This window comes from Chrysemys picta, chromosome 10, assembly GCF_011386835.1.
Source record: "Chrysemys picta bellii isolate R12L10 chromosome 10, ASM1138683v2, whole genome shotgun sequence".
In the NCBI taxonomy this organism is placed as follows: domain Eukaryota; kingdom Metazoa; phylum Chordata; order Testudines; family Emydidae; genus Chrysemys; species Chrysemys picta.
Genome location: NC_088800.1, coordinates 16,822,243 through 16,844,348, shown reverse-complemented (window position 1 = coordinate 16,844,348; position 22,106 = coordinate 16,822,243). Strand labels below are relative to the sequence as shown.

The 22,106-nt window shown below is 44.7% G+C and overlaps 1 protein-coding gene across 1 annotated transcript in view; it reads left to right on the top strand.

Moving 5' to 3' along the window:
• TMC3 (transmembrane channel like 3) overlaps positions 1–22,106 on the top strand; it is a 131,537-nt gene that overhangs the window by 107,404 nt on the left and 2,027 nt on the right. The window contains exons 17-29 of the mRNA XM_065559335.1: positions 1,145–1,188; positions 1,347–1,494; positions 5,279–5,388; positions 5,558–5,636; positions 6,177–6,431; positions 12,142–12,270; positions 15,020–15,087; positions 15,326–15,454; positions 17,392–17,502; positions 18,392–18,517; positions 20,230–20,308; positions 20,510–20,552; positions 21,739–22,015. Coding sequence (XP_065415407.1) covers positions 1,145–1,188; positions 1,347–1,494; positions 5,279–5,388; positions 5,558–5,636; positions 6,177–6,431; positions 12,142–12,270; positions 15,020–15,087; positions 15,326–15,454; positions 17,392–17,502; positions 18,392–18,517; positions 20,230–20,308; positions 20,510–20,552; positions 21,739–22,015 — 1,598 coding nt within the window. The remainder of the gene's footprint in view (positions 1–1,144; positions 1,189–1,346; positions 1,495–5,278; positions 5,389–5,557; positions 5,637–6,176; positions 6,432–12,141; positions 12,271–15,019; positions 15,088–15,325; positions 15,455–17,391; positions 17,503–18,391; positions 18,518–20,229; positions 20,309–20,509; positions 20,553–21,738; positions 22,016–22,106) is intronic.

The following is a 22,106-nucleotide window of genomic DNA, read 5'->3' as shown; positions in this document are numbered from 1 at the left end:
ACTTTGTCACGTGACACTTTTTTCAACAGTGTCATTCCATTTCATTTATTGTGTGATGTTCCAGCAGCAACATCTTAATTCCCATTATTACATGTGTTATTTGGAGTTAAAAACCTTGAGACAAATTCATCCTTGGTGCAACTCTAATGAATCTTTGAAACAGGATCCTTTTAGTAACCTGATAACATGCATTTATATTGTACTTTCATCAAAATAGTTCAGGGGCATTTTATAACTAGATCAACATTAAAAGCTGCATTAAACATGAACCCTTTCCATTTAGATTTTAAAAAATAGACACAGCTTTCCTAATATCCAGAAGTAATTGATTCTGTAACCTTGGCACATCATCACTAAAAGCCCTTTGTCCAAATGACTCCAAATTGTCTAGGACAAACCAATAAATAGTTTGATTTGTATCTCAAACGCTGGGATGACTTATGCTGATATTATTTTGTAACATCTACATGTGGCTGTTATGTGCCTCAGGAGAAACACGCAAGTGATGTATGCAGTGTTGTTGTAGCTGTGTTGGTCCCGGGATATTAGAGAGACCAGGGTGGGTAAGGTAATATCTTTTAATGGGCTAGTTTCTGTTGGTGTCAGAGACAGGCTTTTGAACTACACTGAGCTGTTCTACAATGGGAGCTCAAAAGTTTGTCACTCTCACCAACAAAAGTTGGTCCACTAAAAGATATTACCTCACCCACCTTGTCTCACCCACCTTTCTCTGAACAACTCATGATTTAAGGGTCCTATTCTGCATTAATATCTGCTAGTGGGGACCTCAGCTGCAGTCCTATTGAAGCAAATGAGACAACACAACCCACAGGTCCACATTAATGAATCCTAGAACAGGACTGGGATCTAAACAATGAACATATTGGAAAGGAGTGAATAGCATACACCAGGAAAGAGAGGGTGATAAAGTTCTTGATGTCTTTACTCCCTCCAATTCTCCTTCACTAAACCCACAGCATGCAGCATGTTTATTAAGTAAAGAAGCACAGAGCCGCATGTCAGCTGTTCCCCAATGCAGTGCAGGATCTGGCCATTTTAACTTTTATGGTTTGTAACAGGTAGAGGAAATGTTTATTGATTTTACTGAATGCTGCTAAAATGGTAATTCTGTGTTTCTTTCAAGGAAGCAATTTTGGAAGAGCAGGAAAAGAAGAAAAGCAAAAACTTGTAGGTATACATGGCTCAGGCTATTTTCAAAACTACTGTTTAAATGCAGATAACACAGTGTTGACTTGTTTGTTTTATGACCTAAAAAAAAAAAGCGGGAAACACCTACTTGTGCAAGATGGCCCATCTGTAGCATTTGCTGTGTGACTCTTTTCTAGGGCTGTAACAATATGCTTACGGATTATTGCAAACATCCTTGTGCTTCTCTCACTTGCTGGAAGTATTTACATCATTTACTTTGTTGTGGATCGATCCCAAAAATTAGAGCGTACCAAAAAGGAACTGACGCTTTGGGAGAAAAATGAGGTACAGTATGTCAGCTGCATTTGACCTCTTTGTTAGTCTGTAACTGTGCATTCTGGTTAGAGTTCTGTGTTCTGCAAAGTCTTCACAAGCCTCTTGGCTAGTTATAAATTACTGTTGATTTTGCTGATATCTGTCCTTAGTATGGGGCCAAACTCTGCCCAGCAGCCCCTCAATGGATATAGAAGAGGCATTGGCTTACACCTGGTAGTAAAGTTAAACACACGCATAATTGTTTTCAAAGTCAGGGCCTTAGGGGAGACCCATGAAGGAAGTGTGTGTAAACAATTGATTGCACTGGAGTTTTAGGGTGGCGGGAATAGGTCAGGGGAGACATGGGGATGGAGCTTCAGCTCAGGGCCGCCTGGCGGGGGGGGAGGGAAGAGGGGAAGTGGGGCAATTTGCCCCGGGCTCCGCAGGGGCCCCCACGAGAATGTCGACGGCTCCCCCCCCGCCTCCACCTTCCCCCATCCCCCGGCGCCTCAGCGCGCCGCATCCAGGAGCGGCCCTGGACAGAGCTAAAGCAGCGTGGCTCCAGTGGGACCTGAGCTCCTCCCGCTCAGAGCCGCGTGGTAAGGGGGCGGGGCTGTGAGCTGCGGCCGAGCGGCGGAAGCTCAGGTCCCGCTAGCACCACACCACTGCAGCGCTGTCCAGGGCCCCTCCTAGACGAGGCGCGCTGAGGCTCGGGGAGGCGGGGGTAAGCGGCATGGTAAGGGGGCCAGCGCCGGGGGGGTTGGATAAGGGGCAGGGAGACCCCGGGGACAGTGAGGGGACAGGGAGGGGGCAGAGGTTCTGAGGGGAGGGCGATCAGGGGGGTTCGTGAGGGGTGGGATCCCGGGGTGGTGGTTGGGAGGGGCTCTCGGGGGATGGTCAGGGGACAAGGAGCAGGATGGGTCGGGGATTCTGAGGGGAGCAGTCGGGGGGGCAGGAAGTGGGTGGGGGTCGGATAGGGGGCATGGCCAGGCTGTTTGAGGAGGCACAGCCTTCCCTACCCTAAAGCTCATTCAGCAGTTTGAGGTTTGCAGACAGCTATTTAACACAAAGAGCCAAGCTGTTATCTTTTCCCTTAGGGCTACCATTCCTTTCACTTCTCAAATGCCAAATTATAGTCTACATTTAATTTCAGTGCCATAGGGAGATTCATGTTAGGGGAGGATAGCTTCATTTAAAATTAGCCACTTTAGATTAACAGTGATAGAGCTAAGAGAGCCATGGCGGAGGGATCACATGAGAAGAGCAATATCCTACACCAGGGGTAGGCAACCTATGGCACGCGTGCCGAAGGCGGCACACGAGCTGATTTTCAGTGGCACTCACACTGCCCGGGTCCTGGCCACCGGTCCAGGGGGCTCTGCATTTTAATTTAATTTTAAATGAAGCTTCTTAAACATTTTAAAAACCTTATTTACTTTACATACAACAATAGTTTAGTTATATATTATAGACTTATAGAAAGAGACCTTCTAAAAATGTTAAAATATATTATTGGTACACGAAACCTTAAATTAGAGTCAATAAATGAAGACTCGGCACACCACTTCTGAAAGTTTGCTGACCCCTGTCCTACACCACCTACCTCCTTCCCAACCCTACCAAGGGAGACCCCCCCCCCGCCCCTGCATTCCCCAAAGGGGTTAATTCAGTGGTTCTCAAATTTTTGTACTGGTGACCCCTTTCACATAGCAAACCTCTGAGTGTGACCCCCCCTTATAAATTAAAAACACTTTTTTATATATTTAACACTATTATAAATGCTGGAGGCAAAGCAGGGTTTGAGGTGGAGGCTGACAGCTTGCGACCCCCAGTAATAACCTCGTGAGCCCCTGAGGGGTCCCAACCCCGAGTTTGAGACCCCCTGGGTTAATTTAATTTAGCAATTTAATTTAATTTAATTCACATGCATGTGCTATTTTGAGCATTTCAGTTTTCACAGCATAGGCTCATCCCAGATTCTGGAACAAGCTCAAATGTTCAGTTTGTGAAGTATGTACATAAGCTATACTAAAGACAAACCCACAGTAACCGTCTCCAGTTTGTGAGGGACGCCATGGAGCCAGTCTCTAGGAAACAGATACATTCATGGAGGTTAAGTCCATTAATGGCTATTAGCCAGAATGTCCCTAGTCTATGTTTGTCAGAAGGTGGAGATGGATGGCAGGAGAGAGATCACTTGATCATTACCTGTTAGGTTCACTCCCTTTGGGGCACTTGGCATTGGCCACTGTCGGTAGACAGGATACTGGGCTGGATGGATCTTTGGTGTGACCCAGTACTGTATGGCAATTCTTATGTTCTAACCTAAATGAACCCAAAGTTAAGGAGACAGATATGAGTCAAGGAAGCCAGCAGAGTATCAGAAACCTGGAAAAATCTCTGACTGGATGGGCTTAGGCGTTTGGTCACAAGCTGAGGTGGTTCAAAAGTTTTGGCTTTTTTTAAGCAGAATTTTTGTATTGTTTCTTCAAACAATCAAACACAGCAAGCCGCAAATATTTGGCCACACACTTCTGAAACCCTAAACCATGTTCAGGTTTTGTCAGACTAATTTCAGCTTTTCAATTAAAAAAACCACAACAAATTTTGAAGGAAAGCAGACATTGTCATGATTTTTTTCTGCTTTTTAAAAACCCCTAGTTTTCGATCCAAAAGAAGTTTTGACGGAAAATATTTGTCCAACCTTTTTAATGAGCTTTAGTGCCTTTTAGCACTAGCTGATGCTGAGAACCAGTGACACCTTGAAAAGAAGTTTTCTCAAAACTGGGTTTGTGCCGAGATGCGAAAGGTTTTTAAATGTTTATTGTTCTCAGGGCTGCCTGGGGTGGGGGGGGAGTGGGGCAATTTGCCCTGGGCCCCACAGGGGTCCCCACGAGAATATAGTATTCTATAATATTGCAACTTTTTTTTATGGAAGGGGCCCCTGAAATTGCTTTGCCCCAGGCCCCCTGAATCCTCTGGGCGGCCCTGCTTCAGCTACATGGATGCCATACACAATTACCACCTCCACTGTATAGCGAGGGGTTCTTGGTGGCCACTTAATGGGAGTGCAGCAGTTCCTCAGGGCACAGGGCCTGCAATTCTCCTTGGCCCTTACATGGCTGCAGAAAGAGGCAGCTCTCTGTGCACCCACATAAGAGCCAAGCAAACACTGGTCCATGGGCAATAACAACTATTTGAAAAGCATTAGCTTGAGGATAGCAACTGACGAGTGAGATCGGAGAAGAACACTATCTTCAGATTTCTTATTGTTAATATAAAAGTAATACTTCTATAATAACATAAACTATAATGTAGTTACTAAGGTGGGAGGAATGGGTTAGTGCACAGTACTAATAGAGCAGTGCTGTGTGGGGTGATGCTGAGGTTGTGAGTTCAAACCTCACCTGCAACACAAATTTGGGGGGGAGAGATAGCTCAGTGGTTTGCGCATTGGCCTGCTAAACCCAGGGTTGTGAGTTCAATCCTTGAGGGGGCCATTTGGGGCAAAAATCTGTCTGGGGATTGGTCCTGCTTTGAGCAGGGGGTTGGTCTAGATGACCTCCTGAGGTCCCTTCCAACCCTGAGATTCTATTCTATGATTCTTAGCAATATTCCAGATCAAGAATTCTGGGTCACAAATGTCCTTACTCTTGTCAATGACACATTTAAAAGTAGAATTTGCTGAGTTATCGCAATCACCACTAAGTATTTCTAGTGCATCATCAAGAGTTCAATCAGCAAGCAAACAATTCTTCAAGTACCAAAGGCGGCTACGAAAAAGCATCATAAAGACTGTCTTTCTATTCTGTAGGTGAGTGTCGTTGTTTCACTAATTACTATGATTGCACCCTCTGCATTTGAACTTGTGGCAGCGCTAGAGATGTATCACCCTAGAACCACTCTTCGCTTTCAGCTTGCCAGGTACAGGGCATATTCAGTATCAAAGCAATTTTTGGTTTGTTTGTTTGGTGGGAGGAAAGAAATGTACTGATGACACATTTTACTTCAGCCAGTGTAGAACATGAATAGAAGTCTTCAGAATAACCCTGCTGGATGACTGTGTCCCATATACTATGCTTGTTGTTTTCAGGGTTCTCGTTTTATATCTGGGAAACCTCTACAGTTTAATTATTGCTCTGTTGGATAAAGTGGACAGCATGAGTATCGCTGTAAGTATTGCTGGTATTATTATGAGTCTTAAAACTAGCTACTTTTACACATAACTCTTATTGTAGAGCATATTTAAAGTCCAAAATAAATTGGTTTGAAACCAAAATATACCTATTAAAATATAGTGGAACTCTGATTAGAAGATCAGTTGTGGTATTCATTTATAAATCTTTTCAGTCAGCTAGAAATTCAGATCCATAGGGATGCTGATAAATAACACAAATAGATAGCCATTCTGTGCATCGTTTAACTACTTTGGTAAAATAGGTCACCATTTTAGGCCAAATATTTCAACCTGGTATAAAATCAACTTCCTGTTTTGTGCCTACAAAACTAGTAGATCATTTGCACATACAGATCAGGAAATTGGGTGCCTAGCCACCTAACTCGTCCATGAAATTATATGGCTGAGCACATAAATGGGTGCCTTTGCAATTTTGGATGCATGGACATCTGCACGGTTTTGCAGGCAGATGGAGACCATAGCTGAAAATGTAACACTTAGACATTTAGATTAAACTTCTGTTCTATTCTTTCAGGAAGCTGAAGCTAACAGCAGTGCAAGTAACTGGATAGATTCCACCACCTTCTTAGCCACCAGAACCCTTCCCGAAGAAGACAACTTATCTACAACTATCCCTGATATAAGAATTAAGGGAAACAGCACATTGACACTGGAAAAGAGTCATACTCAGAACTATACAATACCTGTCATGCTGGTTAACAAGACAACTTCCTATCCCTACAGCAGGCAAAGTCAGAAGGATCAGTGCTGGGAAACGTACGTTGGTCAGGTAAGTCCCTTTTTTCCTATTAAGAAAAATAGACCAAATACGCTGCTTTGCTTTACTGACAAATTAAAAATCACATGGTGGTGTTATATTCCTTTCCAGAGACCTTATCAAGGCCAGAACTAAGAATATACAGAGTGACATGGATCTAAAATAAGTAGTACCTGTTGTCTCTCTCTGACCAACCCTCCCATTCAGTTCACTTGGTAGAATTTCTGCCCCAGTGACAGCCCACCTGATTTATTATTTATATGCCAGATTCATAGATAGCGAATCCAGCTGTTGAATCAGATTTGACTTAGCCAAGTTAGCAGGGGCGGCTCTAGGCACCAGCGCAGCAAGCGGTTGCCTGGGGCGGCAAGCTGCGGGGGGTGGCGTGCCGGTCGCCGTGAGGATGGTAGTCAGGCAGCCTTCAGCGGCATGCCTGCGGGAGGTCCGCCGGTCCTGCGGCTTCGGTGGCAATTCAGCAGTGGGTACACCGAAGGCACGGGACCCGCAGAAATGCCGCGGAATCGCAGGCGTCCCGCCAAAGGCCGCCTGACTGCCGTGCTTGGGGTGGCAAAAAACATAGAGCCACCCCTGCCAGTTAGTGTGCACAAGTGTGGGGGCACAGAATGGGGGCTCTCTCATCCAAACAGGGCATCTCTGAGAATGCAGAAGAGCATGAATCCCCCTGCACTCAGTCACCACCACAGCAGTGTCAGGGTGGCTGGTGGAGTCCCTGCAGGGAATTCCCCTCTGGTATTTGCAGCCCTGCTGGGTGCCTGACAGAGAGACATTAGTGGAAGCTGGAATGAGTAAGAAAATCTCATAGAAAACCCCGGGTAACCATTGCCACTTCCTTTTTTTATTTAAAATCTTGAAAATAAGACGAGTGTCAGACCCCACCAGTCCTTGTTCAGGCCTCATAGTTCGTAAGTGCCTACCCTACTTGGGCAACTGGCATTCCCCTGGGGCAAAAGGAATCCCTGGGTGGCATAGAGGGCATTTTTGGACAGTGCAGGACTGGGAAGAGGCAGACCACAGCACAGCACACTGATCTGGTGATGGAGGAACAGTCCCTAGGGAACCTCTGTAGCTGTTTCAGACATTAGGAGACTCTACATTTGACAGGGGTTGGTCTCTAGTCAGACTGAGGGTCAAATCAATGGAAAGATGGCTTGGAGCCCTTCTTCCTGCTCCAGTCCCAGATCCTGCATTGAACACAGCTCAGCTAGACCTGGTGCATCAAGCCCATAGGGGTATACAACTGTTCATATCTTGTCTCTTAGGGCTTGTTTACACTTACCAGGGGATCGATGCATTGGCAATCGATTTAGCGGGTCTAGTGAAGACCCGCTAAATCGACCACAGATCGCTCTCCCATCAACTCCTGTACTCCACCAGATCGAGAAGAGTAGGGGGAGGAGACGGGAAAGCATCTCCCATTGACATCACATAGTGTGGACTCTGCAGTAAGTAGATCTAAGCTACATCAATTTGAGTTACGCTATTAACGTAACTCAAATTGCATAGCTTAGATTGAATTTCCACTGTAGTGTAGACAACACTGAGCAACCAACCAGCACACACTCAGGATACTGAGCGCACATTGCCACTAGAACTGTGTGAAAATTTTGCAACAAATTGCCCTATGGGCAAAATTTGCATATTTTCAAATTTGGGAGGGTGTGTGTGGGGGGGGTCGGGAGTTCCACATATCAGTGGCAGTGCTGTGAAAGTTTGTCCCTGAGCCCTGGTTGGTTAGGGGATGGACCAAGGGGAGGATCTGACCTCTCCGCCACTTTCTCTGTCCACTTTGCAGCAATGAATGTGGACGTTATTATTCATTATGCTTTGACAGTGTTTCGGTGTTGTGCAAATGTCCTTTTCTTTCCGAGTTTATATTCTAAAGCCCTGATCTTGCATTCACATCTGCACTGGAAGACCTCTGCAACTGTGCACAGACTCAGAGATCTGCCCGGACAGATCTGAATGGAGGATTGAAACCTAAACCAATCATGTGATTGTGCACATGCACATTGTCCCATGTCTCTGCATGACCTATTCACTCTGTTCTTGTAAGCCAGAAGGGAATTAGATGCTTTTCCAGTATTTCAGATAATAGGAAACGTGTTTTCAGACCCCTGCCAGTTCATCAGTATAGAGGCAGGTGGGGGGAGAAGAGATGTACAGTGTTCAGATGTGCTGGTTATTGCAGAAAACCATCTGTCCTGAGATAATGGTTGTTGGTAGATTGCCTCTATGAGAGGCTGGGATTTGAGAATTGTTTGTAGCCCTTATTTTGGATTGCTGATGATGGAACAAATACTAAGGAGAAATTTGAACTAAGTCCACTCCACCCACCCACCAACCCCAATAAAGGTAATTTAACTCCATTATGTCTCAATGTGTTTTGGTTTCAAAGGGCTTCATTTATCAGTGCCATTTATCCAGTCTAGTGACCTGAACCTCATTGGGTTAATGGGCCTCTGCATTGTTTAGCCCCTTGTTCAAAAACAACATAAGAAAGGCCATACTGGATCAGAGCAATGGTTTATCTAGCCCAGTATCCTGTCTTCCGGCAGTGGCCGGTGCCAGATGCTTCAAAGGGAATGAACAGAACGGCAATTATCAAGTGATCCATCCTCTGTCATCCAGTCTCAGCTTCTGGCAGTTAGAGGCTTAGGGACACCCAGAGCACCAGGTTGCATCCTTGACCATCTTGGCTAATAGCCATTGATGGACCTATCGTCCATGAATTTATCTAATTAGTTTTTGAACCCAGTTACAGTTTTGTCCTTCACAACATCCCTGGCAACAGGTTCCACAGATTCACTGTGCGTTGTGTGAAGAAGTACTTCCTTATGTTTGTTTTAAACCTGCTGCTATTAGTTTCATTGGGTGACCCCTGGTTCTTGTGTTATCTGAGGGGGTAAATAACACCTCCCTATTCACTTTCTCCACACCAGTCATGATTTTATAGACCTCTATCATATCCCCCTTAGCCATCTCTTTTCTAAGCTGACCAATCCCAGTCTTTTTAATTTCTTCCCATATGAAAGCTGTTCCATACCCTTAATCATTTTTGTTGTCCGTCTCTGTACTTTTTCCTATTCTAATGTATCTTTTTGTGAGATGGGGCGACCAGAACTGCATAGAGTATTCCAGGTGTGAGCATACTATGGATTTGTATAGTGACATTATGATATTTTCTGTCTTATTATCTCTTGCTTTCCTAGTGGTTCCTAACATTCTGTTAGTTTTTTGACTGCTGCTGCACATTGAGCAGATGTTTTCAGAGAATTATCCACAATGACTCCAAGATCTCTTTCTTGAGTTGTAACAGCTAATTAGACCCCATCATTTTGTATGCATAGTTCGGATTATGTTTTCCATTGTGCATTACTTTGCATTTAACAATACTGAATTTCATCTGCCATTTTCTTGTCCAGTCACCCAGTTTTGTGAGATCCCTTTGTTACTCTTCACAGTCTGCTTGGACTTAATTATCTTGAGTAAATTTGCAATCTTTGTTCAACCCTTTTTCCAGATCATTTATGAATATGTTGAATAGCAGTGGTCCCAGTACACTTCCCCTGGGGGATGCGGCTATTTATCGCTCTCCATTCTGAAATCTGATCATTTATTCCTATCCTTTGTTTCCTATCCTTTAACCAGGTACTGATCCACATGAGGACCTTCCCTCTTACCCCATGACTGCTTTGTTTGCATAAGGGCCTTTGGTGAGGGACCTTGTCAAAGGCTTTCTGAAAGTCCAAGTACACTATATCCACTGGATCACCCTTGTCCACATGTTTTGTTGACCCCCTCAAAGGATTCTAATATATCAGTGAGGCATGATTTCTCTTTACAAAAGCCATGTTGACTCTTCCCCAACAAATCATGTTCATCAAGCAAGAACCCTTTATTTAAAAAACAACAACAAAAATTATTGAGTTCTTTAGCCTGGTTTAATCATCTGGGGCAAAATTCTCCTCCTGGATTTGTCTGGCAGATCTCTATTCTGATATTTTCCTTGCCCTATATCAATGTTTCCCAAACGTGGGACGCCACTTGTTTAGGGAAAGCCCCTGGCGGGCTGGGCCAGTTTGTTTACCTGCCGCGTCCGCAGGTCCAGCCGATTGTGGTTCCCACTGGCCACGGTTCACTGTTCCAGGCCAATGGGAATTACTGGAAGCGGCACGGGCCGAGGGACGTACTGGCCACTGCTTCTAGCAGCTCCCATTGGCCTGGAGCAGCAAACCACGGCCATGGGAGCCGTGATCATCCGGACCTGCGGACGCAGAAGGTGTGACGAACTGGGACTGTTCTTAATGTGGTCTCTGAATGCTGAGTGGGAAGCGTTGGCCTGGGAAGGTTGCAGGGGAGTTTGGCTGGGACGGTCTGCATTGGGGGATGGGAGACTGGCCTTGAGGGAGCATACCTGAGCATGTAACATGGAGGGGGGTTGGAGGCCAGGTGACACCTCTGCCCGGGAAACTGAACAAAGGCTGGGGGAGGACCCGGCAAGAGGCTGGGGGAGAGACACTGGAGGGAGTTAGAGTTTCAGGAGCTGGCTGGTGTAATGGAGGGGAACCCAGATGGGGCTCTGACCCCCCAATGGGGCTGTGGTGCCCCTGGGACCCCAAGATGGACCTAACTGAGGGGTCCTGTTGTCTGTACCTGCAAGACCTGTCTTGGACTGTGTTCTTGTCATCTAAATAAACCTTCTGCTTTACTGGCTGGCTAAGAGTCATGATGAATTGCAGGAAGCCAAGGGTGCAGGGCCTTGTCTCCCCCCACACTCCATGACAAGAAGTAAACAAACTGGCCCGGCCCAACAGGGGCTTTCCCTACACAAACGGCATCCCAAGTTTGGGAAACACTGCCCTATATGTATGCAGCTCCCATTGAAATCATTAGGACCTGCAGTCTTGTAGGGTGAGGAGAATATTCATGTCATAGTGTGTCACCTGGCCCGTTTAGTGTAACTATATCCTACAGGTTCTATTTATTATCTTGTGTTTGGGGGCAGTTGAAAGATTTGGATGATTGGAGTTCTTAGAGGAATGAGGTAGTTATTTATAATTGGTTGACTTTTTAAAAAAAGTATATATGTATGGGCCAGAATTGTTTGGGGCTGGAGTTTTCTTGTTTAATTATGCGTTTGAACTGTGTATTTTTTAAGACTCTGTTAAAGTCCCATGAACCTTGGATAGCCACTCGCAAATACAAGTTATAATAATAAATAGATCCAATGTGTCTCTTTCAGAGCACTGTGATCTTATCCTTAACTGGTTATGCTCTTGGTGTTAAGAGGCAGTATTTCTCAGCACTAATCAAATATGCATTAAAAACAACCATGTACAGTAAATCCAGAAGCATGACTGCATAGCAGAAGTGAAAAACTTTGTTAGTTAATAAAGATAACTTTTCAAAATAGACAGATTGAGTCATTAAAAAGAACATTCTAATCCACAATGACCGGTACTTTATCTGATGCAAGCAATAAGCAGCATAATGAACACTGGCACCAGACGTTTGCCCTTCCTGGAACAGAAACATGTAAAGAAACATTAAAGTAGGAAAAACTAATTGAAGGGTACATTATACATTCAGGGTATGTTACATCAGGATTGTAAGCATGAGTCAAGTGCAAATACGTCTAGAGCTTTATGCAAATCCTTTGCTTTGAACATGACTCAATAGCTTGGTACCAACTGTGTTTCAGGAAATGTTGAAGCTGTCAATTATTGACATGATTTTCACAGTGGCAAGCATTCTGCTAATAGACTTTTTCCGTGGACTATTTGTCCGATACTTAAGTGATTGCTGGTGCTGGGATCTGGAAAGCAAGTTTGTAAGTATAGACTTTTATTTTAGTAAAATCATTCTAATGAAAATTGGACAGACTTAGGCCCTTGTGTTGATCAGTAGCTTCTTTGGCAACAATTAGGTTATCCATATGGGCACAGCAAGCCTACGGATATATTTACACTTCAAGCTGTGGGTGTGATACTTGCACTAGCACTGCTCAAACTAGTGCACTAAAAATAGAACATTGCTATGGCATGAGCAGCGGGAGGGGCTAGCCACCCCGAGCGTGTGCCTATCAGAGATGCTAGGTTAGGTACTCAGGGAGGCTAGCCACTTACACTGCCGTGGCTAAACCCTGAGCTAGCTCGAGTATGTCTCCTTGAGCTGGGAATCACACCCTGAGCTCGAAGTGTAGACTTACCCTAAGGGTGTAGGGAGGCTGAATTTAAATTGGAGGGCACAGAGCAAACAGTGAGGCCTTGGCTACACTTGCAGCTGTACAGCACTGTGAGGTAAACTTGTCTTCGTGCTAGGGTGACCAGACGTCCCGATTTTATCGGGACTGTCCTGATATTTCCTTGTTTGTCCAGTGTCCCGACTGACGTGCGGTCGGGACACTGGACAAACAAGGAAATGCTCCAGAGCCCGGAAGTGCTCGCACCCCCCCCCGCCCCGACCCCACCCCCTCCTTCCCCAATTGGCTCCCTCCCCGAATCCCCGCCTCTTCCCCAGGCTCACCATTCCTCCTCCCTCCACAAGCGCTGGAGGGAGGCCCGGAGATGCTGGGGAAGCGCGGGGCTGAGGTGAGTAAGAGTCCCCGAGCAGGCAGGACTCAGTCGGGTGGTAGGGAGAGTAGGGGGGCAGCCCACGGGGCCAGGCGGTGGCTGTTCTCCCCCCCTGGGCAGCGGGACTCGGGAGCAGCCGCTGCTGCAGCTCCCACTGCCGCGGGGGGAGGAAGCGGCCGATGGCCAAGCTCGGCGGCTGCGGCTCTGGCGCCTGGGCCCAAACCCCTTGAGCCCGGGCCTGCTGCGGGGACCCAGTAGCGCGCACGCTGCGCCCAGCCCCTGGCCAGTCGTGTCTGGACTGCCGCCCAGCTGGTGCTATCCCGCGGCGGCCCCGGAGTGGGGGCATTGGCAGCCCAGCCCCGTTCATTCCCCTGTGGGACCTGAGCGGGACGGGGGGGCTGGGGCCTGCTACCCCCACTCCGGGGCCGCCGCGGGATAGTACCAGCTTGGCAGCAGCCCAGATGCGACTGGCCAGGGGCTGGGCGCAGCGTGCGCGCTACTGGGTCCCCGCAGCAGGTCTGGGCTCGGGGGTTCGGGGGCGCCAGAGCCACAGGCGCCGAGCTTGGCCATCGGCCGCTTCCTCCCGCCACGGCAGTGGGAGCTGCAGCAGCGGCTGCTCCCGAGTCCCGCTGCCCAGGGGGGGAGAACAGCCACCGCCTGGCCCCACGGGCTGACCCCCTGCTCTCCCTACCGCCCGACTGAGTCCTGCCTGCTTGGGGCCAGGCGGGACTCTTACTCACCCCAGCCCCGCGCTTCCCCAGCGTCTCCCGGGCCTCCCTCCAGCGCTTGTGGAGGAAGGGTGTGTTTTTTTTTCTTGCCCCACCTCCCCGCCACGCCCTCCCCCCGCGTCCCGATATTTGACTTGGGTGATCTGGTCACCCTACTTCGTGCAGCTGAGTAGGGAAAAGTGCTGCAGTCTGTCCACACTGACAGCTGCCAGTGCAGTGGTGTGGCCACACTTGTAACATTTGCAGCTGTGTTGGGAGCGGTGCATTATGGGCAGCTATCCCAGCATTCATGTGGCTGCAACGTGCTTTTCAAAACGGGGGGGGGGGTGGATTGTGACAGGGAGTGTGGGGGGAGAAAGAGTACTTTTTGGAGCATGTCAGCTCTCTATTTTGCAAGTTCCGAACTCCCGGCCCCCTGCTCATTCATTCACTCACTCAAAGCAAGCTGCAATCCGATTGCTTTTCTCTCTGGTACGAGCTTTGAAACCGGCACTTCCACATTCCTGCAGCTGGTCACAACAATGGAGAGGATTGGCCACTTGACAAGATGATTAGTACAGCGCTGCAAGCGTTTACACTCACACCCGTGAGTAGTAGCCACTCCGCTGCAGCTGTTATTCCTCTCGGAGATGTGGAGTACCTGCAGCAGTGTACCCAGGGAGATACAGCGCTGTAAGTGCCCTGCCAGTGTGGACAGGGAGTGAGTTACAGCGCTGGGGGAGGCTTTACAGCGCTGTAACTTGCAAGTGTAGCCAAGGATTACTTCAAGCTCACTGCCAGTTGTGGCCAAGGCACAGACTCCCACATCTTTCTCATAATGAGATCATGGATCAGTCCTACAGTCAAAGATGACTAATCGATGGACCTTTTGAAAATGGAGAGAGTGGGTGGCTTCTAACTTCCTCTCCAGCTATGACAATGCCCCATGAGATATCAAGTGATGCAAGACACAATAATTATAAGCACACAATCCTGAAAAATAAAGATCACAGTAAGTAATGCTTGGCTAGGGAGCAGCTGTTGCCATGAAATCCTGAAATACAGTCTTGTCTTTAGCAGCTAATTTAAAGAGTGGAGTGGAGTGGAGTACAATTAGCTTGAGTGTCCCCACCCCCAGGTGCAGGTTTGACTACATTCTTACTGCATGTCAAAGAGCGATACTTACACTGGAGATTTCAGAGTGCAATCTATTCCATGCATTTATACAGGCTCATATTTTAGATAGTAGATATTAAAAATATTGAAACAAGTTGTTCACCATTCATTGTATTTCTTGTAGCCGGAATATGGAGAATTCAAAATTGCAGAGAATGTGCTACATTTGGTCTACAACCAAGGAATGATTTGGTATGTAATATGCATTTTTCTTGTCCTTGGTTGGTTTCCAAGATAATTTATTATCTAAACCTCAAACTCACGATATATCCAAATAGGAGTTTAGTAAAGGAGCATTGCATGATTATTAACATTATCACACTGATACAACATGACAGGTTATTTAGAACTACTCATATACCTTATTGTAACATAACTAAAATTAATCGGAGGCGTGTTGATTACTTTGAAATTACATATTTCTTTCTAGGATGGGAGCCTTCTTTTCACCCTGCCTCCCAGCATTCAATGTTCTGAAGTTGATTGGGCTTATGTACCTGAGAAGCTGGGCTGTGTTAACATGTAACGTACCACATCAGCAGGTTTTCAGAGCTTCAAGGTTAGTTAAAATAAAGACAATATTCAATGTAAGGAAAAGAAATGTATTATCTGACTGTAAATGAAATGAGTAGCCTTGCATGCTGGAAATAAAAAGTAAAATTAGTTTTAATATATTAACTTTGAGGCCTTCAGCAAAAATCCGTAAAGGAAAATATAGTTAGTGAAGAGAGGGAAGTAGAAAGCAGCGTTGTACTGGAGAGAATTAGCATATGAAAGTGCATCACAAGGGCATAAAGGGAACTGTGTAGCTTGGGATTTGGGATTGTACACAGAACCTTTCACTTCGACATCACAGGGTCAAAGTCAGTAGCAGGGCCGGCTCCAGGGTTTTTGCCGCCCCAAGTGGCGCTAAAAAAACAAAAGCCGCGATCTGCGGCGGCAATTCAGCGGGAAGTCCTTCGCTTCGAGCGGGAGTGAGGGACCGTCCGCCAAATTGCCGCCGAATAGCTGGACGTGCCGTCCCTCTCCAGAGAGGCCGCCCCAAGCACCTGCTTGGCAAGCTGGTGCCTGGAGCCGGCCCTGGTCAGTAGTGACCATAAGTTATTACTGGATGCCTGTTGAGATTTGAATCAGGCCCTGTAAGAGTAAATCATATGGAGTATCCAGTTTATAGAATAGAGTAGAGTAGATGAAGCTTATACTATCAGAAATAATGCTTCTGCTGAATAGCCTATACTGGTTTCGAGAGTAAAATAAGCTATACAAGCAAAAGCATTTTTACACCAATATAACTCTGTCTACACACTAGAGCTTTTATGGGTATAGAAACATTGCAAAAAAAAAAAAAATCACACTCCGAAATGTCACTGAATTCAATCATTCAAGTAGCTGTTTGCAAGATCGGTGCCTTGGTGTTTCTTTATGTATAGAGCCTACCAAATTCAGGGTCCATTTTGGTCAATTTCACAGTCATAGGATTTTTAAAATAGTCAATTTCATGATTTCAGCTATTTAAATCTGAAATTTCACGGAGTTGTAATTGTAGGGGTCCTGACCCAAAAGGGGTTGTGAGGGGCAGGGGGGTCACAATATTATTGTCGTGGGGGGGGGTGTTGCGGTACTACTACCATTACTTCTGTGCTGCTGCTGGCAGCAGTGCTGCCTTCAGAGCTGGGCAGCTGGAGAGCAGCGGCTGCTGGCCAGGAGCCCAGCTCTGAAAGGAGAGCTGCCACCAGCAGCAGCAGCGCAGAAGTAAGGATGGCATGGTATGGTACTGCCACCCTTACTTCTGTGCTGCTGCTGGCAAGGCACTGCCTTTAGAGCTGGGCATCCGGCCAACAGCTGCCGCTCTCCGGCCACCCAGCTCTGAAGGAAGTGCAGAAGTAAGGGTGGCAATACTGTGACACCACTCTAACTCCCTTTTGGGTCAGGACCCATAATTTGAGAAATGCTGGTCTCCCCCATGAAATCTGTATAGTATAGGGTAAAAGCACACAAAAGACCAGATGTCTGTGGAACGTTTTTCATGGCCATGTATCAACTACTGTAACTTAAGCTATACAACAGCGTTACCCTGTTACTTTTTTTCCTCAAGAATACCTCAATTTCTTGCCAAAAGGTAAATAATTAAGGATTTTTTCAAGTCTTTAAAACGTGAAAAATAACACTTTCTTAAGATCTAAAAATAAATGAGTACCCAAACCTTCATAATTACTTTTTAAACTGAACTTTGAAGCAACCTCAGTTTTTGCAGTGTGGATACTATAAATAGTTATCTGGAGAGCAGAGCAAATAGAATTTTGATCATTAACAATCTGCACAAGGCCAATGTGTACAGACTGCCCAGATTTATTTCCTGATCATAACGGAAAACAATATTGAGGATCCAGAAGTGTAGCTCTTGCACTTGTCAGGTTGATGTGGATTTGTATCTTGCACATTGGCTCTGGTTGTTTGTATTGTTAATACAACATGAAAAATGTTGTTTTCTTGCAGATCTAATAACTTCTACTTGGCTATGTTGCTGTTTATGTTGTTCTTGTGCATGTTACCAACAATTTTTGCTATTGCCCGATATAAACCATCTTTAAGCTGTGGTCCATTTAGGTAAGTTGTACTGAAATAATAACTGTAGAGAGTTGTTAGTTCCCTTGTCTCAGTAAATTAAACAGTTTTCAATGGAAAGATTCTGGATTACTGATAATTAAAAGTTAATTTGGGACTATGGTATATATGGTGTCCTACTTATGCCAAAAATGTCTAGTTCAGATTCAAATGGTGTTAAACTACCTGAATATATACAGTGGTATCTGACCCAAGTCTTTTCATCTGTTTTATCAACTGCAGACATTTTGTCATTATCTGCATTGTTCAGTTGTCATATGTTTGCGTGATGAAATGCAATATACTACAACAGTGGTTCTCAAACTGGGGTCGCCGTTTGTGTAGGGAAAGCCCCTGGCGGGCCGGGCCGGTTTGTTTACCTGCCGGGTCCGCAGGTTCAGCCAATTGCGGCTCCCACTGGCCGCGGTTCGCCGCTCCAGGCCAATGAGGGCTGCAGGTCCCGTGCTGCTTCCCGCAGCCCCCATTGGCCTGGAGCGGCAAACCGCGGCCAGCGGGAGCCGCGATCAGCCGAACCTGCGGACCCGGCAGGTAAACAAACCGTCCTGGCCCGCCAGGGGCTTTCCCTACACAAGCGGCGGTCCCAGTTTGAGAACCACTGGACTACAAGTCACAGCATTTCTGAACATCAAGAACAAAGTATCTCAAGTCACATACCCTCAAATTGAGGCACCCAAAATTGGGGAACACATGAAAATTCTGGCCATATTTTAAAAAGAGATTGATCCCGTTCAATTTTTCCATTGATTTCAATGAGAGCTGGATTAGTCATAATGGTCTTGCATAAAAATATGCTTTATTCAATCCAATATTACTTTCAAATGATAAATGGTGACAATTTTCTTAGAGTTAAATTTAACTTTTTCCCCCTTAGTGGACAAGAGAAAATATATGATATTGTGTCTGAAACAATTAAAGCAGATTTTCCTGTATGGTTCAACACAGTGATTAATTATATCAGCAGCCCTGTAGTTGTCCTCCCTGCATTATTACTTCTATTGTAAGTATTTTACATTTCATAGTGATATTACTCTGTATCAGTACTGTATCTATCTGTAAATAGTTAAATCTTAATAGTGGGAGAAAAATATTGCGTGACAGTAATTTTATAAAACCTATTGGAGAAGTCTTGTTGAATTTATGGATTAGGGATCAGTCGGGAGTGGCAACACGCTTAAAGCATAACATCAAATGTTTAAGATAAACACTTCCTCCTTCCATTAGTTTCACTGGAGTGAGTCCTGTTAAATATTTGATGGCATGATATGGCCATTTGATTTTCAGATTCATATGAGCCAATCTATGTTAGTCTTTAATTTAAGCAACAAGACCTGGCACAACAGCCCTTTATGGGTCCAGCAAAGGCCAGTAGGGATAATTAAGTGTTGAGACACAGCTGACAACCCTTGCCAACCACCTGGAATACTGGGTTTGCTCTCCCAGTGTTCAGTAAGGTTATTACTTGCTGTCAAGGCTTGGCCTAATAGTAGTTCTACGAGCTTTCCAGACCTCTGTTTCTCTTTCAGGAGTGTCTCGGAAACCAATTTTCTGTTTATTATTGGTCAGTAGTTCAGTATATGACTGCACACAGGGCTCAATCTGTCATCTATAGAAGCTACCTCAATCATCCTGATTACTGACAGGATAAATTAATTATCAAGGCCTGCTCTCAAATGTTAATTTAATATAGTTTTCTGCAGTCTCTCCAGTCCTTTCCACCCCACTCCTTAAATAATCACATCTGGGAGCTGATATTTATTTTGAGCTGTTTGAAAGATACATCACTTTCACAAAATATCATTCAGTCCATATTTTCTCCTTTATATTGGATATGTTCATTTCCTATGATCAGGCCTGGAAAAAATTAACCTGTTCACTTCATTTGAGCCAGGCAGATGGGCATTTCCTAATTCCTCCACTGTTCCCTTAAAGATCCTTTGTACCTTATCTCTGTTACTGTTTTGTTTTTTATCAGTTTCCACCTAACATCCTCATTTGATTTAACTCTATGCAGTCAGGCAGGATAACAACAAGCAGGTAAACTGAGGTGCATATGATATTCATAAAAAAAACCCCTCATACACACATTCTCCACAGAAGGTGAGATAGATGTTGAGAAGAGAAATAGCCATTGCATAGCAAACACTTCACAATGTGCAGAAGCATTATATTATACTAAGTTGCATTGTGTATCAAATATGCAAACCTACTATGTTTTGTACGTTGTCCTCAAAGCTGCTGCTATATTCTGCCCATCTCCACAAAAAGAACTTAGTTCTGAAAGCTAAAAGAGAAGGGGGGAGGGAGTGAATGCCACAATGTGTATTATTTTGTTTCTGAGTGCAGTACTCAGAATGAAGGTCCAGATTCTCAACTGGTGTGAATCAGAACAGATCCATCGGGCCCTAAAATGTTAAACAAGAGGGTGGGATTTTTGAACGTGCAAATAATGCATGCACAATTGGAAATGTCTGTTGAAAATTTAGTTTTTAATGTCCCCTATCTCTTAAGCTGTGAAATGCCAAAGAATTAACTGTTCGACCTTCAAAAAGCTTGTTTGTCATTGCATTCCTGTCCCAATGCAAAGGAAAAAACTGTGGAGAGGAACTGAAATCATATTCCATTTCTGTGACATGTGAGCCTTTCTGAAAGAAAATTGCTAGAAACGTTTCAGATGTGATTCACAGATAGCCCTGTGTTCCTCTCTTCTAGCATGCTAATTTATTACCTGCAGAGTATTGCAAGGTCATTAAAATTCACCAACAGGCAACTGAGAATGCAGATCCAAACTGTAAGTACTGATTGAAAGCATTTATTACACACTCCTTGGTGGCTTTTCACAAAGCATTAACCTTAATTAAAATTCTAAAGTTGATTTAAGTGTTTTGCAACATAAAACTAATCCTGTATTCATACCTCTTATTTGCTAACTCATTTGCTTTCTAACATACAAACTACTAGTTAATCATCCCTATATCTATATATATTTTAGGAAAGAACCGAAGACAAGAAAAAGGTGGTTCACATAGCAGTAGGTAAGTTGGGAGCTTTTATAAATACATCTATAAAGAAAGCATTTGGCCATTTTGATCTCTTGTATGCACAGTAGGTACAAATAAAAAATATATTGTGTATTGTATAAACCTACTACTTCTAGTGTCAGTTTTAGCATTAGCCTAGCATTCACTGTAATTGTTTTTATCCTATAAGGTGATTATGCTATGAGGAAATTATTATACATTTTACAACTGATAATAAGTGAAATGTGGATCTCTCAAAAGACCTTCTAAAGGCTTTAGGTTGCCTAATCAAATTAAAATCATGGGGCCAGATTCTGCTCTCATTTACAATAGTGTCAATCTGTAGTAACTCATTGATTTAAATGGAATTTCTGTGGATTGACACTGATGTAATGAGAGCAGAATCTGGATCTAGATGGAATGTTCGGTTTCACCTTTATCTACTAATTACTGTGTAACAAGGCTGATAGTGTTCAAACCTATACATTCATGAAATCCCTCATTAAAAAATAATTTTTACTGGGCCAAATCCAACAGAGCCATAAATGGTGGTATATGCTATTTGTTGGGTCAGAAGTAGGCATGTAATATGCAGCAATAGTATACTATTTGTAATAGAGAATGTAGTATACAGTAATAGTTTACAATTGGTAGTATACAGTAAATTACACCAATATCGGGGGGGGACGGGACAAATTCAGCTCTTGGCATTGGTGCAACTGCCACTGAAGTCCATGGAAGCTTTGCCCACATACATTAGAGCTGAATTTGGCCCCGCTGCTGTTAGTAATGGTGCAATATAAGCGCAACTGATGCTCTTCGGAAGAGACTGCTTTATCTTACATCCTCCAGTTGGTTTCTTTTCCTGTAATCCTCATTTCATGGATTTGGTGTGTAAATTACACTAATTTTGCATATCTACTAAATGACAAATCAGTGCAATTTACAATGCTTTTGCCACTTTCAACAATTTTCTGATCAACAAGTACCTGACATGCATTGGGCACCATCTATCCACCCGGGTTCTTATAGGGACTCGGATCACCACACCATCTCGGTGCTCAGTGCTCATCTCCTCTGAATTTGCCCAGAGGATTCCATAGGAGTGCCAGCCATTTACTGCAGGCTGAAGTTGAGCCAATGTGTTTTCCTTCTTAAAGATCTGCCAGCTCAAGTTACAATCACTCTCTGCTTTTTCTAGCCAGTATCCAGAATCTAGAGGGAAATGACAAAAGACCAGAGCAGGAGAATGACCTCCCCCATCAGGAGTCCTCAGCTCGGTCATCAACACCCCGTAAGAATGGCAGCGTCTTGAATTTTGAATCTCCAGTGACCAAAGGCAGCAGAATACAAACAATCTCACAATCTGTACCCCAAGCTGATGTTGCTAGGCCAGCAAATATAACTCCAACAACTTTAACACCAACTACCTCTGTTCCTAGCATACAGAAGCGTAGAACTGAGCAGGTTGCAAACAGGTGAGGCTGTCTCCTAGTTCTGAAATGAAATATATTTCAATATTTCCATGAAATACTTGTTTTTATTTACAAAATTTGTGTGTCCAAATTA